Source organism: Grus americana, chromosome 3 (assembly GCF_028858705.1).
Source record: "Grus americana isolate bGruAme1 chromosome 3, bGruAme1.mat, whole genome shotgun sequence".
In the NCBI taxonomy this organism is placed as follows: Eukaryota; Metazoa; Chordata; class Aves; order Gruiformes; family Gruidae; genus Grus; species Grus americana.
In genome coordinates, this window is record NC_072854.1 from 67,781,696 (window position 1) to 67,801,227 (window position 19,532).

Below are 19,532 nucleotides of genomic sequence, written 5' to 3' on the forward strand. Positions count from 1 at the left end.
TCGTTCCCCTGCTCCAGCATGGAGTCCCTCTCACAGGGTGCAGACCTTCAGGAGCAAACTGCTCCAGTGTGGGGTCCCCCACAGGGTCACAAGTCCTGCCAGCAAACCTGCCCTGGCGTGGGCTCCCCTCTTCATGGGTCCACCGGTCCGGCCTGGAACTTGCTCCAGCGTGGGCTTCCCACGGGCCACAGCCTCCTTCAGGTGCCTCCACCTGCTCCGGCGTGGGGTCCTCCACGGGCTGCAGGTGGAATCTCTACACCCCCTCATCCTTCCTCCATGGGCTGCAGGGGGACGGCCTGCTTCACCATGGCCTTCACCAGGGGCTGCAGGGGGATCTCTGCTCCGGCGCCTGGAGCACCTCCTCCCCCTCCATCTGCACTGACTTTGGTGTCTGCAGAGTTTCTTACATCTTCTCACTCCTCTCTCTGGCTGCAAAAAGCTCTCTCTCTCCAAGTGTTTTTTTTTCCTTCTTAAATATGTTATCACAGAGGCGCTGACTGGCTTGGCCTTGGCCAGCGGCAGGCCCATCTTAGAGCCGGCTGGCATTGGCTCTATCAGACACAGGGGGAGCTTCTAGCAGCTTCTCACAGAAGCCACCCCTGTAGCCCCCCCGCTACCAAAACCTTGCCACGCAAACCCAACACAGCAACGCTGGCATTAATGTTTTGTTACCAGTGGAACTGACTTCAGTATATACTGCAAAGTATATCTCTGTGGGACAGATCTTTTTGGTTTGTAAACCACGAAGTTTATCTAGCCTGTAGTCTTCATTCCTATTTGCACACTACTCACAGAAACTCTGACTGAATTCCAGGTTTCGCGCCCAATTGGCGAGACTACTACTTAGGAAAACACTTTTACTTAAAGGTGAGCAAATTTAGTGAAGGGATCACCAAGAAACACAGAACCATACTACACCATTCATTTTCCCAGTGCAATGGCACTTCTGGTATGGAAATACAGAATGCTAAATCAATTATCAGTACGGAAATGCAAAATGCTAAAGCAATTACCATTTTCAGACATGGTCAATGTCTTAAGCTTCCCATCAACTTCAAAGAGACCAAGATTTAACCTGTTTTTGTATTACAAATGTATTTTCAAAACAAAAGTAGGAAAAGGTATTAAGGGAGAGGAGTTTGAAGGCAGATCAACTCCTCGCATTTTTCTCATCATTTTCCTACAGTTGCTTTCTCTCAAAAGTCTGACCTTATTTCTCTTAATTTTTTTCCCAGAATGATTTTTAAGAAATTTCTCACAAAAATGTTTAAATACCAATGAGCAATTGATTATTATTTTTTTGTCTTGTTTGATTAATATTGACAGCTGTCCTTTTTTTCCCCCTGTGTGGCTTTTTTGTTTATTCCCCCTCCCGCTCCTCCTACAGCTTACAGGTTAATTCCTCTTTTCCTCCATGTCACCTGCTAATCTTCTCTGTTCTGCTTTCACTCACAGTCTTCTCCCTTTCATCATCTTATTCCTGTCCTCTCTGACCTATCTTAGAAACAAACTTCTATTTTATCTGTTCATAACATCCAAAAGTTGTTCTATTCCCCACCCTACACTGTTTGTGGTGAATGCTGAAATTCTGTAGTTGAATGTTAAGAGACAGTTGCTTCCTGGCGATGGAACTGAATTGCTGCATCAGCTCAGAATTAATCTAGATTTGCACAGGTTTAAATAGCTCACTTAATCCCAACAGTCTTTTGGAAGTCCAGGCAGTACACTCAGCCAGATGTGAAATTGCAATGTCTTTGCGGGCAGGCAGGCAATCAAAACCAGGAAGCCCTGACCCAGATAGATCCTGAAAACTAGGACAGTTCCAGTTTAAATGAACTAAATCTATATGCAGCTGTCTACAACACATTCCATTCATATTTTGGGCCTTAGAATATTTGAAAGTGTGTTGAAGTATACTACCTTATTTCATTTTGGCCCTTAAAACAAAAATCACTTGGGCAGCAACTGATTTTTAAAATGTAGAGTTAGGCGGGCCCAAGGCCAAGCAAACCATGTTCATCTTCAGGGTACCACTGTTGATAAGAAGGGGAAAAAAAAATAAAAATCAACAATTACATGATGAAAATTCTCACATATAATTTAAACCAGAAGAGAACTAAAATAAGGATTGGATTCCTCTCTAACATTGCTGAGTTGTTCTTCAAACTGTATTGAATTTGGGAAGTAAAAGATAAACAGAAGCTCAATTTTGTTAGTTCTGCAGAGATACTCCTTTGTTTAGTATTTCAGCAATAATTTACTTACCGTGAACTATTGTACTTGCTGTACAGATTTAAACAAATACAAAATCTGCAATACCACAAGTTGGTCATCTCCCTTGTAACATATGCTGCTAACCTATAGGTCTTTGGGTTTATGAGATCAGTTTGCTGCTTCTAGGATCATTCACTAGGATCAAATGCAAAACAGCTAATCTTCTGTCTATAAGATTATTTTTAATGAATGCATTAACCACTTTATGCAGAAATACATCTACCTGTAACATCAGTTAACATGAGCAGATGAAAAGTGGATAAAGGATGCACTATAATACGAAAATACAACAATAATTTTGACATTTATTACATTACTGTTTAACCAACAGGAATATAAAACTCCCTTTTAAAATAGAAATGCCTTTGAGAAATCACAAGAATAAAGAACCTTTAAAAACATTTTATGAAGTATTATATTTCAGGCTACACGGAATATTATATAGAGACCTAGAAGGGAAAAATGTTATTTAAAAAAACAAAGCAAAATAAATATTTTTTAATCAGATAAACTAACCAGGTTTTACACATTTGAAGATATTAGATTTTTAAGAAAAAATAAATATTTACTTTTCTGAAAATACCAACTTTCACTTTGGTTCTACATTTATAAATCAGATGAACATGGAAAGAACTATTTGATATTAGTATGCTAATTGTCAAAGAAAAAAATAGAAAAAACTCTGTGCAGTATTCACTAGGATTATAATTTTGGATCCCTAGTGTGCATGTTCTGTAATCATAGTTCAATCAAACTACAAAAAAAAAAGTCAAATCCATAGAGTAGGTGATGAATAGTTACTTTGCTGACTCATTCCAGATGGATATCCAAGTTCCAACGAAGGGAGCGCCCACGATTGAAGACAGCTGTGATGGAGGTGAGAGGAATGGACCAGAAACCCTTCTAGAGCCATCTCTTCGATCAACCTGCTGCTAAATCACTGCCTGCTGACAATTAAAGCCTGCAAGTACCACACCATATGGGTTAATAGACTTAGTTCCGAAATCTTCCAGCAGATGTCCTCACAAGGCAGTCGTGTCAGGGCGGTTGGAGGTGTCACCATTTCAAAAAGACAGATGGGAAGGAAAACACACTTAAAATAAGGGCGATATAAATATATAGATAAACAAATACAAAGTATTCCACTTATTCTCAAATGCCAAACTTCAAAACATAGGCAGGATGTTAAAAAAAATAAGGCTGTCATCTTAAAAACTAAAAGAAAAAAGTCACCTGAACAAGTAAATAACTACCACATCTGTTTCCAATTTGTTAGGTAATTCTTACTCCTCACTCATAAACAAAAGGTTCAAAAAATGATGGTGAAAAGCATCAGCACAAGGAAAACAGCATAAAGACTCTAATCCTGTCCTTCTCCCTTCTGTTCCATGTTAAAACTGACACTAATTTTATTGTGTGCAGAGAGCTGAAGAGCAGCTTTCTGTACTACTCCCTAGTGGCAATGACATACAAATGTTGTCACGAAGTCAGTATTCTTGGAAGCGTAAAATCCCTCGAGTATTTCAGGGAGACTTAAAGAGAACAATTTCCTTAAAATGGTGATCCTCATCATTACTGCTACAAGTGGAAAGTTTTGATACCACATTAAAAATATTTGACTTGTCCTATGTAGTGAGTAATGCATCCACAGTTAACTACCCCCAGGCACCTATGAGATAATGATTCAGTCAAGACTGGTCTACATACTCAAAGCCAGGATTCTTTACCCAGGTCTATGAGACCAATATCTCCAGCCCTCAATCCGTTACCTGCTTTAATGCAGATGTTCATGGCTTCATACATGAGAAGCCACATCAGGGAAAGATGAAATCAAGATGAGCATCACTGGCTCTTCTTCAAGAGCAGACACAGAAATAAGTGCTGATACTTGGGGCTTATTGGGAGACCGGCCAACTGGTACATGTCAGTCACTACAGTCTGGCTGGTGGAAAGAACTCGAGACAGTCCCAGCTTCAGGAAAATGCTGGGAGGGTGGCTCCAATAGCTGGGACAGACTTGCCCGCCAGAGGTTGGCAGGCCTGTTACAGCAGTTACAGACAGAAAGCGTTGCTATGTTCTACACGCTAAATTAGGTCAAAGCTAACATCATCAGAAGCAGATTGCTTATGAAATCTGGGACTTTGTCGGTATCTTGTCTGATGCTTCAATAGCATGGGTGACTGATTTTCTGCAGGCTGATTGTTCTCAACTTCAACAACGGAAGTAAAAACAAGATTTTTAGCTTGGTGTCAGTGAATGAGCATGGTGAACGATACAGAACTGTGACATTTCTTAACTGGAGGACACTTTCATGCCACAGAAGCATCAGATAAAGCACATTCTGCACTTAACTTGTCCTGAAAAAAGAAGAATCCAGATTCCACATCCTGAAAAGCATAGTAAATACAATATTTAAGCTTTCTCAGCTGAACTAAGGTTCTCTTCAGCTATCATGAAAAACAGTTATAAAAATCTCCTTAACATTTTCATTGTGCTTTACTTAAAAACAAAAAGTACAGAAGAATTCTATGAAATCAACATTTTCATTTAAAATTTAAAATATTTAAAATATTAAAGGACAAATACAAAGGAAGGATGATGGCTGGGGACAGCTACAGTATATTGTTAACCATGTAAGATGACTTCACTAATCTGTCTGTCTTTGTCTTGAATCTTAAGCCCCTTGCCCTTTAGCCATGTGATAAGGGATACAGAATTACAGTTCAAGCAGAGGCTAACTCTACTGTTTCCAAATAAAGATTTCTTATGGGAACAAATACACATCTCAAACAAAACCATAAAAGATGCTGAAGCAATCCTAATTGTAACCAGCTCTTCCTCCATAGCTCTGGTTTCATTATGTAAATATATTCCAGTCAAATCTTTACAAACTATGTCAACAAATCATGATTTCCCTCTCTTTCCCCAGGAAAACTTTGCAAGGATAACTGTACACATGTCCAAGAAATAGAGGATGTCATTTTATTGGAGGTCCACAGGTAATTGTATCACATTAGGGAGTGGAAGAATCTCGTGGTATGGCACAACACAATACCTCACTCTAAACACTTAAACAGAAGGTTAAATGATATGCAACATGATCAAATCAGTAATTCTCCATCTTCTAGGCACCACTGATTAATTTAAAATAAACTTTAATAAACTGAAAAAATAATATAGTCCATTAATTTGTTTGTTGCACTGTCTTTAAATGAAACAGCACTTTGAAAGTCACAAATAAAAAAGCAGCACTTTCTCTTAATACCAACACCACTGTAACACATACTGTAGCGTGGCATGCAAATCCATATCTGCAGTCTTTTTTTTTTTTTTTGATTAACAAATGGAATGGTAATTTTCTATCTCAAATATTAGTAGCATAACATGTAAGTGCAGATCATTCTGGCCACAAGTGTGGTAAGCCTTAACAAGTGTGTATTACAAGAGCATAGAACACAGAGCATGACACTTACACATCCAAGAATCTCTCTTTTGTACTGTACATGGTGTTTGTTACAGGCTGACTTCCAACTTGCTGTACCCAAGCTTCAGGAAACAAGATTATTGACCTTTCCTGGTTTTGCTTAAAAGGAAAATGCAGTCACCATCAAAGCACAACCATAAACAACCTGGTCAAAAAAATGCCATAGCTCCATTGAAAAAATAATTTGTCTTTTTAGTAGACTCCATTACGCGATAAAGTTTCCATTATAGGCATGTTATGAAGTCTTACAGTGGTACTGCAGTGTCATTCCTGTTAAGTAGAGATTTGTATAGTCACCAAGAAACAGTGCAACGTTCAAAAAAGCTGTTCAAACTGAGCTAAGCTTCACAAGACCACGTACTGAGTCTTCATGCAATGAATCCTGGCTGGCTAGACTCAGGACATGCATCGTATGGCTGTGTGTAATAGGACTTCCACTTGGCAGCATCCCAGGGGGTGATGGAGCTTCTTCGGGAGTGAGAAACTGATGACCTTCGTGTTCCTCTTCTAATGGTATCATGTCTGTCAAACCTGTATCTGATGTGAGATTTGGCATAGAAGATGGTGGTGTTGGTTGCCCTAGAGTTAGAGTTGCACAAGGCCCGCTGATAGTAGTCTTTCCTGGCAAAGGTAGCTCTTCACTAGTTATGCTTGGCTCACTCTGTAGTAGGGGGGTGGCAGCAGCCTGCAAAACGAATTTAGTGCTCTGAATGCACTGATCTTGGTCACACTGCAGAATGGAAGGGTGTCAAAATCATATAAGGCAAACAAAACAGAGAAAAAAGGGAGAATATGAACAAAAAGGTATGGAAAATAATGGGATGTGAAGAGAAAAAAGAAAGCCATTAGTATCATTCCACAGTTAGCCACCCAAAAATCCCATTGCATGCTGCCTGGGGAGGGGGGAGGGGAGGGAAGAAGAAAAAAAAGTATGCATAACTGAGCCAGTGCTTTGGATTACTATCAAAGTAAATTAAATCAACATTTACAGCATTCACTTAAGGGTATTGGTAACCTCTAAAATAGTCTTTTGTGAGTACTGTAATTCAAATACTTTGCTTACTCTTGTTCAAAGCCATTTGGAAAGCCCAGCTGCACAGGCTGTAACTAACTGCATTGGGCACCTCAAAACCTCCCTGATTCCAGGTGAGATGAATCACTTCCACACTACTCATTTTACCCTAGAGTAGCTAGCAGTTCAGAGAGAAGCCCCAAAGGCATAACCCAAGCATCTTTCCAAGTTCAAAAACACTAGGCAAGTGTATTTTTTTTAATTGACCCTCACAAGTAGTAATTAACATGCTACAGAAGTTTTTTCGGAACAAGAATTCCTTTAATGCAGGTGGGTTTATAAAGATATAGCTGGCAATACAGCCTCTATGAGCAAAAGTGTCTTCCCCTCCCAATTTAATATATTATATATACACTCTAGAGAATATACTATGCTATACTCAATACTCTAGAGGATGTGTAGAAATTAGGCAGCACTGCAGATGGATTTATTTGATATCAACTTTCATGATTTTTAGGTTGTTTCTTGATTAATTTAATCTCGACAATGCAAAGAATCAAGGTACAAACCACAAGTTTTCTGGCAAGCACTTTCACAATAACAAGCCAAATTCAGCATTACATAAACCCAATTAAGCTCAATGAGTATTACCAGGAACACTTTTGGCTCTACAGCATTCCTAAGAACTGTTTATACAAAATTATCACTCATTCCTTGAGATGACAAGATAAGTAGGTGTTTCAATAATGTCCAGCTAGCTAAGTGGGTAGTATACCTGCTGCCAAATTAAGTTTCTTTAACACAAACTGGCATGATTTTTGAGAGCTTCCAAGGACAATATATATTTAATTCATAGCCTGATCAGTTATAACATCTGCAGATTTTGAAAATCCTGTCAGATTCATTTGCCATACTACTATTCTGGTGTGCAAGAGACACACTACAGTCAATACAACTATAACTCCAATGCAGCAAAGAAAATTTGGAAGCAAGCAAGCAAAATAGGAAAATATATCCAAAGGTAAGACATGCCTATTCGCTGCTATTTCAAGGATTCTGTTAAAGCATTATGTTCTACTTTAGGACTGACTTCTTCAATCTATATCAAATTACTGAAAGACATTACAAATCCAACATCTGTTCAAGATATTCCCAGTCATATCCATTGCTACTAACATCACAGCAATTCCCTAAAATGCCCATTCGAGTTTAATAAGCCACTGTGATATACTCCATGTAAACTCATGGAAAGACTTTTGCTTCCTTTACTGTATGAAGAAAGTCATCACTATGAATGCTTCCTCTGATATTTCCAGGTCATCCAATTCCACCACTGAATGGGTTAATGATGGATGCACACACATTACATTCAGAAAGTGTGCAAGCAGATTACTTGGTCACAGTAGATAGACAGTATTTTAAACATGTCTAAGTGGTTTAGGACTCCCAGACCAACTACTTTTTGACAGGCATAAGTCTGATCCTGACTCAGTTATGTATTTTTCAACACTTATGCTTTCAGAAAGATAAATGCACTGACTTCCTGTTACATAAATTGAGTATGTCGCAAGCAATTTCCCCCACTGCTCCCCAAATGATGAACAGCCCTAGCCAAACAATTGAAGCGCTCCCGTATCATTTCAGAGGGATTACTCATAGGCTTAAAGCCAAAACCTTGCATAAGTACCTTACTAAGAAGAAAACCGTCAGCATCTTTTAAAGTCAAGCTTTCAGTTAGTAATTCAGTGTGAACAATTCAGTCTTGATTAATATACTGTTATTCATGCCTGCTTATTTCAATTAAACTATAGCCCTTCAACCAACCTTACTATGCAGACTTTAAAAATCTGTTAACTGAATTTTCAAACTTCAAAAAGACCAACAGAATCCATCTTCTCTGAAAAGCATTAACCAAAGAGTATGTTAAATAACAAAGGTATTCCTACAACCACTAGGGTACATTGAAATAAATAATGTTAGCAGCTGACTTATTACTTTAGTGAAGCTTCAGCACTGATCTTCAAAAGGAAATCATTAATGTGTTCCAAGCAATACAAGTGCACAGTTTTAAATTAGCTGAAGGTAATTTACTTGAACACATTGTATAGTCTGAATTAATTTTCTTCTTACTGAACTCTAGTGCATTTCAACTGAATCAATATTGAAAAGATAAAGTAGCCTCATAAAGCTCCATTAAACAGAGTGTCATAAAACTTTTTCAGGTGCTATATCTTTCTTCTTCATTTTCCATGCGCTTGTCACTTCCCTAAAGCCTCTCCTCTTACTCAGATACATTTCAAGTTTTCTTTTTTTTTCCCTCCCTATTTAACGGTGACCAGTGCAGGCTGTAAATAGCTTTCAAAAGTGTCTAGAGTGGGGTATATACTAGAAAAAATAGACGCGTTCAATGAAGCTCTCAAAAACATCTGATAAAAACAACACGTACTATACAGGTAGAATATCCTTGAGTCTAAACAGCCAACACTAAACAAGGAAATCAGATTTGTTTATAGGCCTGGCATGGTGGTTTTTCCTCAATTCCATATTTTATTCTTAACTAAATGAAATTTAGGGGCAAAAGTCTTAACAGCTATTAATCACGTGAATTATTCAATGCCAGCATTTCACATTAAATAAAAAAGCCTATGATTGTAACAAAAAGGAAGCCAAGCACTGAAATCTGAATAGCTAAAAATCTACTGTAGAAATTATTCCACCAGTACTTCTTACTTCAGATCTACTGATTTTATTTTCCACTTAACATTTCCACTGTTTCAGAGGAACAGCAGATTCTGAAGGTAAGACAAGTTTAATACTTTCTACAAGTACAGAAGTTCAATTATATATATGCACAGAAATTTTTAGCCATCTCTGTATTTATTTTCACATCAAAAGGCACAAATTAAAGCAAATTAGACAAAACCTAAAATTCTGTGGTTATTTTACAAATAATAAATACAAACAACTAAGGAAACAATATTTTTTATTTTATTTCCTGAAGAAAATCTGTTTTTTCTAAGCTACACAAAACATACATGTTAACATAGTTGTTGTACATAGCAATATATTTTTCACATTTCTAATGCCAAAGCCAGAGATTATATACTTTGAATTTAAAATTAACTTTGTTAAAAATTTTCTAAATACTAGCAACATTAAAGAATTGTTACAGTTCTCAGAAGATGGAGAAAAGAAGCTTGGATTATCTCAGCATCTCTGAATAAAGTACAAACAACAAAAGGTTCAGAGGAGACTGACAGCACTGAATGACAGTGCTATGAAGTAACAGAAAGGATGCTGAAATACCATAATAGATGGATACAACAGATGGGTAAAAAGTGGTGGGATGGAACTGTATCCAACAGCTGTAGGATTTCACACTCAAAATCATGGTATTGCAGATACTGTGCAACAACCAAGCCACAAAACCCATCAAGTCACTGGCTCCACTAGCAAGTAGTACAGTGCACCAGGAGTAGATCTATGAAGAGAAACGCTTCTGAAGCCAAAGGGTAAACTATACCTGTGCCAGGGATTTTACTTCAGACTAGCTACTGTTTATTCTTATGGACTGAATGTCCGTGAAGGGTTAGAGCATGTTTGGGAAACACATCTTCTGAAAGAAATCTAGTTCATGCGCTCTGATATTGCTCTGCGACGTGAATGAAAATGCAGTAAATATGCACAAATGAATTGCTTCTAAAGCATACCTCAATCCAAAGCAAAATGATGAAGTTGATTTACTGCATGTGCCCTTAATCCGTTTCAACTGTGAAGTAAAATGCTTTAATAAAAATCCTCTATCAATCTTGACTGTGCAATGTTGACTTGATAAGAGCCCTAAGTTCCATTTTGGGCAATCATAAATTGTATTTGTGAAGTATGACAGAAAATATACAAGGAAACACACTCATAAAACTCCCAGCAAAGCAGGGCTCCTATCCTTGCTGATCCTTGTACTGTCATGGTAGAAATATTTACTCCTAATAATGAGAATATGAAAAGCAAAGGAGAAAGTACGCTAGGATGGTCAGAGTTAATGTTCCCTGAGTCAGCTGGACTCCTGTTTCCAGATCACCTCCAGAAATACTGATGTGAACATTTGGGAGAGGACTTCGCTGCACGTCTCACTAGTAACAAAATGTTGCACATGCACTATTATGGTTCTTAAAATTTTCAGTGATACGCATAAGTAAACAAACACACTAAAGAATTTGTATCCAGGAAAGGAAAGGGACAACTGGAAATAAGGGAATTTGGCACACAAGGAACTACCTAAGCACTGAGGAAGAGATGCCTAGAATGCAGGAGTACCAGCGAATTTCTTTAAAAAAAAAAACCCAAAACAACAAAAACCCAACAAAACCAAACCTGTCCTGACACAGAGGCAGGTAGAAGTAAGATCTATCACTTTATAAGGCATTAGATAATTCCTAGATGCATCACAGTAAAAATAAAGCAAACTCATTCCTCTAAAAAAGTGCATGGAGTGAGATAGATTCTGTGTTTCTTCATAATGGATTACTCTAAAGAATAAAATACAGGTATCAAAACCCAATAATCACCTCAGGCTTTTAAGAGAAAGCTAACTACAAAAGTGCAGATCCAGGTAATGGTAGCTGATGGGTTTATGGTGAAATAAGAACTTTTTTTCAGAATACAAAGAAAATAAACATTAAAGTGAAAGAGAAAGAAACAAAGAATAAGATACAGAGAAAAATATGATTTCATAATGGGTGAGATACTGTGTTTCATTTTAAAAAAAATTCTTAAGAATTAGAAAAGAGATACTTGGGCAACCAAACTAATGAAGAGCTTGTAAAAATAATCAGTGATAAAATGCAATAGAGAAATACTTTGGAAATATCAGATCATTAGCTCCAAGTGACCATGCTTGTCACTAGGATAAGGATATTAAGAAGCTGGCTAATGAATTTACCAGATTAATTTCAAATTATATTGGAAAAGATATTAAAACCACTGGGAATGTACCATGAAAAAAAATTAATTATGTTCTTCCAGCCTTCAAAAGAGTAAATAAAACTTCAGCTCTTAGTAAAATAAGGGAGATACTAAGGAGAGAACAGGAGAAAAAGCTCTGTTAAAAAGATCTAGAAAAAGAAAATAATCATAGTACGGGTCTATGAAGCACTGATTATAGCAACAACCCTAACTTTCTGAGATTGTGACAAACTGAGTCACTAGCACGAGTAGGGTAGCTCCTATATGAAATATTTAAAGTCTCAAAGGCAAAATTACCACAAAAGCTGTTAAGTACAAAAATAGTGGCTCACAAATGGTATCCTGAATAAGGGATAATGTATTGCACTGAAAACAAGTGTCTGGCAAGTTTAAACTTAGCCTGGTATTTATTTTGAGGTTAAATGCAAAAAAGATGCTATGTTAAAAGCTATATTAAAATAAATGAAAGCAGAATATAATATTAAGCAACCTTGAGAGATTTAAAGAATGACCAGAGGCTAGTTGGGTGAAGCACAAAAGAATTCTACTTAGAAAGACACAAGTCATTGAGTAAAGGATTTGATGGAAGGGAAGAGAAGGAAAGAGGGAAGGAATAAAAGAGAAGACAAGTGTGAGAGAAGATGCTCATTAAAATGATCATTTAATATCAATGGGCAGGAGAGACATTTTAGCACGCTATCTGGATTAAGTAGTATAACATCTAGACATTAAGATTCAACGTACAGATAAGATGATGTAATGCATTCTGGAATAAAATCCAGGGAGACACACCATAAAGATATACTGGAACACAATTCAGATTTCTAATAAATTATTTCCTGTACTCGAAAGAGTCAACCTTGCTAACAGTGTAATTATCTCTGATGTTGTATAAATGGTTAAACCTCTGCCACTTAAAAAGTATTTACGGACTAAGACTATGACCTATACATGCTCTTAAGTCAAGGAATTTCACTTTGCTTATCCTTACCTGAAACCATAATAATACAAGCTGCAGTACCAGATACATCCCCTTCAAATTAACAAGTTCTTTGGGGCCCACCTGCCTCAGCTCCAAGAAAGCATTTTTCATATTATGCCTCTGCCTTTTTTTCCAAGAGGTATGCAACCTTCCAGAAGGGAAGACTGCATCATATTCCATCTTTTGCCTAACCTTTGTCAGCAAGGACATGAGGTTAAAAGGAAACCTTTTCTTCCACAAAGACTTTCCCTCTACTGTTTTCCTTCCACTGGAGTCTTGGGCTTGAGCTAGTCAGTTATTTAAACCATCAATCACCAAAGGAAATTTTGATGTTTGCATCTGAATTTCTAGGAAGTGGGATTCTAGAGAATTTTGCAGAGATTCCTCCTCTATTAAAAAAAAAAAAAAGCCAACAGGATGCCCCATGCTTCGTTATATTTTTGCCATAAAGTGAATTAATTTTGGTAGGAAAAAAGTAAGTTTGTTATGTGGATGAGATTGAGATCTTAACTGTGAAATATGGAAGTCAGTTTTGTTGTTTGCTGCTTTATGAGATAGGAGAGATGGGAACGTGAAAGTAGGAACAGAGTCTACTGAGAAGAGCAAAAATGTTGACCTTAGAACACAGAAAAAAGGAAACATGAAACAAGAACAAATCAGAGGCAAAGTTATGTCCCACTGCATTGTTGCCAGCAGGAAATGAATTTATAATTTCTTATGCTTCAATCAACTCAGGAAAGAATGCAAGGTTTTAAATGGGAAAGAGAAAATAGTGTTAGAGAGACTGGGAAACTAAGCAGGTCTTTAACAGTTTGAAACAAAACTCAAGGGAGAAATTTTAAAGCTGATAGCCAGCTGTCACTAGAGACCAATTGGTCTTGGAAACAGGCCAGGAAAAATACCCTGACAAAAATGGCTGACAGTCTTAAAGATATTCCTCCATACTAAACACAACATATTACATTTTTCAAGCTTTTTCTGAAATATCATTTTCAGGAAGGAAAGCTGCACATTTCCAAGTGACCCTGATAACTGTTAAAGAACCCAAGCCTTTCCCAGCTTTAGTAGTGTGATGTTCAAGGACGTAAGTAGTTCAAATTTTTGAAGAATTTGTGTATTTACAGGTATTACACTAAAATAATGACAGCTACCTGTTTGACTTAAAGTAATACCATAACAGATTTCTCAATTTCTAGAGACAAATTTATTCAATTTTCTTTCAAACTGGCACAAGATTTTATCATTAATATCTAGTAATAATTATAGCGTCTTCTTACAATGCAAGTATAATTCTTATAATGTTAAGATAATTTAATGCCAGGGAGTTATTGTGGGTTAATGATCCTCAAAAACAAGAAGCCTTGACAGAATGAGAAAGTTTGGGTAATCCCTGAAAGACCTGAAGCTATTTTTAAGGTTTGCTTTCTCTCTTTTTTTTTTTTTTCCTTTTTTTTAACCCCTTTTCTCTTTTCAGAGTTACTTTTTCTTTTTTTTTTTTTAAATAAAATTTGTATGGAGCATTACCTTGTCCTGCACAACTGCACCTCACAGAAGATTCAGAGTTAATACTGTGTCTCCAATACATTTTCTCATTAAGGAGACTAATGAATCTTCTATTCAATCCTCAAACTAATAAGTAAAAAGGGCTTAGGAACTACAGCAAAATTCTTATAGCAGTTTATCAGTAACACTAAAACTAATCTGTGTGGGAAGAGTGAGTTTTTTCTTCTTTTGTTCAAAAGAAAGGCTGAATTATATCAGAAGGCCTCATGGCCTCCTCTTTTTTGGCAGAGACAGGGTGTCCATAACTCATGGCTTCTATGACAAAGTCTTAGAACCCACATAATATGAAGATATGTGGATAGCAATTCAGAAATAGGCACATATGTAAGATGCTTGCCTTTGGAAAAAGATCTCTTTCCAGTTATTCTCCTCTTCTTGGCACTGGAAATCCTATCTTCCATTATGATAGCCAATGCTACCAGCAAAAACCAAAAACTATTGGCACAGTTTCAAAGATGTTTTGTTGTAACAATCCAGTTGCCATTTTTTGTTCATTGGAAGTTCAGTGTCCTCCTGCTCTTTCTTCAACACACTTCTCCCCTAGAAACTCCTCTTTGTTCATCTTTGCTTTTTAAAACACATTAGTCTATGCAAAACCACAGTCTACAAGCAAAGAAGGAAATAGAGTATGAAGAAAGCGCTGTACAAAATAACAATTAGCTGGAAAATGATGAACGAGAGCAAGTCCATGATACTTGAATATTCCAGTTCAAAACACAGGAGGTGTCAAGAGTACAAGTCAAAATGCCAGTATATTCAACAAATCAAGTGTGGAAAAGGAATAACTATTACATTGTGTGAAACATACATTTAAAAAAGCCTCGTATTTTTTTCTTTACTGTTAATAAACAATTCATTCCACCCAGAGTGTCAGCTGTATCCAGTTAGTTATTACTTGATTAGTTCACATGAAAGTGGAGAAGGAAAACATTCACAGGAATCTTGATGAACAACACTATGGGATGATTCCTACCATGTTGCTCTGAGATTGTGTGGCCCCGTACATAGTAATGCCATTTGATGGTCCTGCTAATTGTGGGGTATCTGGTTGTATAAATCCTCTTCTGTCAATTAAGCTATGGAATAATCAAAATAAAGAAAAAGAGTTAGAGATATTTCTGATCAACAACTACCTCCTCTCAAGAAAAAGGAAGAGAAAAGATTGCTATCATACCACAGACCTTAATACCCCACCTATACCTTCAAATGTCCCCTTTTATTCAACTGAAGTACAAGACTTTGTTTCTACTCATCAGCAAGGTAATTGTTTCCTTGTAATACTACCCGCCACATAGTCATATGTACTACTACTTTGCTGGATTTTTATCATAGACAAACTATTTATAAGCTGACTAGCAGATACCACAAAACAAGAATTTTAAATCACAGGTGTGAAAAATTACAAAACTCACTACTGCATTTTGAATCAGTATCTATTTTGACAGTTCTTTTGTTATCAGTTTCCACAGCTCAAAATTGAAGCTACTTAATCACAAAATTTAGAAAGAAAGAAAGAGGAAGTTTTGTTTAGACAACTTATTTGCCAGATGTTTCATGACAGGTACCTAGCACTGCTCATAGCGCTCCAATATTCTTACCAAAGTAATGCACTTATAGATGGAAATCAGAAATTTTAAGAAAAAGTTTTGTGGAGAAATTAATAAAAATAAGTAAAAACCTATATAAGATTATTAAAAAAAATATATTGAATGGAATCATCTGACCTAGCTAAAGATTTTGCTAAAATTCCACATACAATTTTACTCTCAATTTGAGAATGATAAACCGCACTTAGGTTCTGGTAGTTAACATTCATAAAAAGCTGAATGTACAGGCTGAATACTATATTCTACATGTGTATTAGCTCATATCATTTCCTACCAAAACACTTTTCAACTGTTTATGCTTCAATTCATTCACAGGTGTTGTCTGTTTTTTTTAAAAAAAATATATGTAGCTTTCAATTATAGTACCATAAATTTTTAATTATAGGCCAAAATGGTGTGGGTTTGGGGTTTTTTTGTTGTTGTTTGGGGGGGTTTTTTTTGCCCTCTGACCTGAACAATGTTACTTCCCATCTGGAAAACTACAAATTTTACCACAGGATATCAAATTTTAACTGGAGGGTTTATAGTTCCTGTTACTAAGAGAAAATGACAGGAATGCTTTACAAAACCCAAGAGCTAAAGTCAGCACAGAACTGGTTATATTTGCTGATTTATTGGAACTCTAAATTTGCCAAGGGTCAAGATGGCTTACATTTTAAAAGATAAGAACAGGATGCATAGTGAAAACGAAAGCATTTCCCCTCTCAAAAGTCAAGAGACAGGTTTAAGCTCTCCTTCTGAAGGTCTGCAGAACAGGTTTTTACGTACATTCAAAATACTTAGAAATCCACCTGAGATTACATCTCTTCAAAAATCAGATGCTTTAAAATAGGTGTATTATTTACATATACCAGAACACTAGTTAGACCTATGCTGACTGCTATGGATCAAATTAAGATTTGAAAGTTACCTTTGAGGACATGTAAAATGCATTCTGAATTTGGTAGCATAGGTTTAAAAATGAGAAACATGATCTTTAACAGAAGTGAGAAAAGTTTGGCTTATTTACAAATCCTCTCTTAATCTGTGTTCCATCCTCAGAGGCACTTGAACATTTTGAATTTTAAGCTGTAATTTCTGCTAAACCACTTTACCAGAATTTAAGGAAAAAATTAGTATCTAGTGATTTTGGACACAGATGAAGTTAAAAGTCAAAAAAAAGCAAGGTTATAATTTACATTTCACAGTCAGTAAATTTTTAGTGTTGGTCACAAAATACCTCCCTGCAGAAACTCTAGATATACTTTGGCATCTAAATAAATTATGTTGCTATACAGAATTTAGGGGAAAAAAATGTACAAGCTCTGTTAAAACACAGGAGCCAATGCCCAATGGTCTATTGTGTGCTGCTACTTTTATCAGTCTAAGAGGCTATATTTCAAACACTGAGAAACATTATGTAGTCTTAAAGATTTCCATCTGGAGTCAAACGAAAGAATTTGAAACATGGCATTGAGTTTTTATGCCACATCCTCTCATGAAAAGTAAAATGCAGAATTAAAGGCTTGGCTTCAGGCACCATCCATATAGACAGAAAGCACAGACAGGGTTACTCCTCCTCACCACAGGGATTACCATTTTAACCCTGTACGTGGAAGTCTTAATTCAGTTGTCTCCTCCCCAGGAAAAGATGTCAGTCTCTCCTGTTGACCTTTGCTCATAGAAGAACTGAGCCACCTCTGATATTTATAATACCAAAGACAGAAATCCCACTTCCAATGAAACACCTTAGCCACTGGACTATAAAGTCATTTACTTTCTTTCTTGTCATTAATTCAGATTCATAGCTACATAATTCCAGATAAAGCAAAACAGCTTCAACCGATGAGCATGCCACAAAAATAATCTACAAGATGTCAATTACTCTCTACAGAAGAACTGAGCATCTATTGTACATGTAGTACAGGAACTATCTAACCACTGAGCACTGGAATAAGAAGAGAATGATGCCTTTCCTGCTGCCAGTTTTATTTCTCTAGTCTCAGCTCTGTCTTATATTTTGTTCAAGCTGAATATACACAAGTATTTTGGATTTCAATAGCGAAAATGTATGCAACAAAAATTAATTCATTCAGCTTTCCCTGGAATTACTTTAGTGCAAGACCACCAAATTCAGCTTAATGTACATATGTTAACAGCAGTATATAAAGAAAAAAAAGTTGTAGAATTAAGGTTCCTAAGGTCTCCTAAATTCATGTCATGTCTGTTAGATGTGTAAGAATTTAATAAACTTTCAAATCACCCATCATGCAACAGCTAACTACTAGGAATTTTTTATTGCTGGAAGTTATTAACTGCAGTGGCAAAGGATCAAACAACAGCTCATAGAATCACAGAATGGTTTGGGTTGGAAGAGACCTCAAAGACCATCTAGTTCCACCCCCCTTGCCATGGGCAGGGACACCCTCCACTAGACCAGGTTGCCCAAAGCCCCATCCAACCTGGCCTTGAACACTTCCAGGGATGGGGCATCCACAACTTCTCTGGGCAACCTGTTCCAGTGCCTCACCACCCTCACAGTCAAGAATTTCTTCCTTATATCCAATCTAAATCTACCCTCTTTCAGTTTAAAACCATTACCCCTTGTCCTATCACCATATGCCCTTGTAAACAGTCCTTCTCCAGCTTTCAAAGCTTTTCAAAGCTTCAGATAAATAAGTCTCTTTTCATTTCAGATGTCAACCTTAAAAATATTTCTACAGGATCTGATCATTACCTTAGTTAACCACAATTTACCATCTTATCTTTTTACTACTGAAGAAAAACTTAATTAAAGCTTCTAATGGACAGTATAACAAAACTTTATTTCTGTGGAGTAAACTCAAGCAATCAGAAAAAATATTTTTTTCATCAATAATCACGTGGTTTCATTTATACTAACAATACTCTTGATACTCTTACCTTGGAGAGAGGGGCCCACAGAGCGCAGCACAGCAATTAGTAAAGATGTTGCCATAACTGTATGGATTATAGTTCTCTTTACCTCTTTTATTTGACCATGATCCTTTAATCTGAAGAAATACGAACAAGATGCATCACATACAATAAAATACAGAAATTGGCTGAGACAAATTAAGGGTTACCAAAGCAGCAGCATGCTACTTACATCAGAGGCAGACCAGAGAAAACCCATGATCACACTTTCCTAACAGCTTACAGCTTTGGGCTGTTATGAAGGGCTGGTCCCTACAATCTTACAAGCAAGTACATGCACTACCTCCATAGATTTAGACAACCCAAAATCTCAAAGGTCCAATAGTCCTTCACAGTAGGAATTTCAGCATTTAAACATAACTGTCTAAGCTTAATTTTACAATTATTATGGTATGTTCTACAGAAGAGGGTTCAATTGCAACATACCATTAAATCCAGCAATACAACGCTACTATTCCATACTCTTGGGTAAATTCTCAAGCTGTGCAATACCACACATTATCTTCCCTAATGCCCACAAATGGCTCTAAAATATTGCAACTGCAATCATTACTACCTTTTAGCCCATATCACATTTTCTTTTAGCTAGTCTTGCCTTTCTGTTTGTGAGCTACTTGAGAGCCCGAGTAAAATATCTTACTCTATTCAACTGGAAATGTATGCTTTAAAGAAAATTACCGAACAGTTTACTTGAAATTCAAACATGTTACACTG

The 19,532-nt window shown here is 36.7% G+C and overlaps 1 protein-coding gene across 8 annotated transcripts in view; it reads right to left on the reverse strand.

Annotated features, from left to right (window-relative positions):
* Nucleotides 1-463: 463 nt before the first annotated feature.
* The window catches only part of ZDHHC14 (zinc finger DHHC-type palmitoyltransferase 14), a 118,300-nt gene continuing 99,231 nt past the window's right edge, over nt 464-19,532 (reverse strand). For 3 of the 8 annotated variants that reach the window (XM_054819159.1, XM_054819162.1, XM_054819158.1), the window contains 3 exons: nt 18,786-18,895; nt 15,251-15,353; nt 2,785-6,488 (listed from right to left, as the gene is read on the reverse strand). In XM_054819159.1, the coding sequence (XP_054675134.1) occupies nt 6,087-6,488; nt 15,251-15,353; nt 18,786-18,895 (615 nt within the window). In that variant the 3' untranslated portion in view covers nt 2,785-6,086. Of the gene's footprint in view, nt 2,034-2,784; nt 6,489-15,250; nt 15,354-18,785; nt 18,896-19,532 lie in introns of those variants that run through there. The other 5 variants (XM_054819161.1, XM_054819160.1, XR_008576241.1 and 2 more) reach the window with 4 other exon arrangements.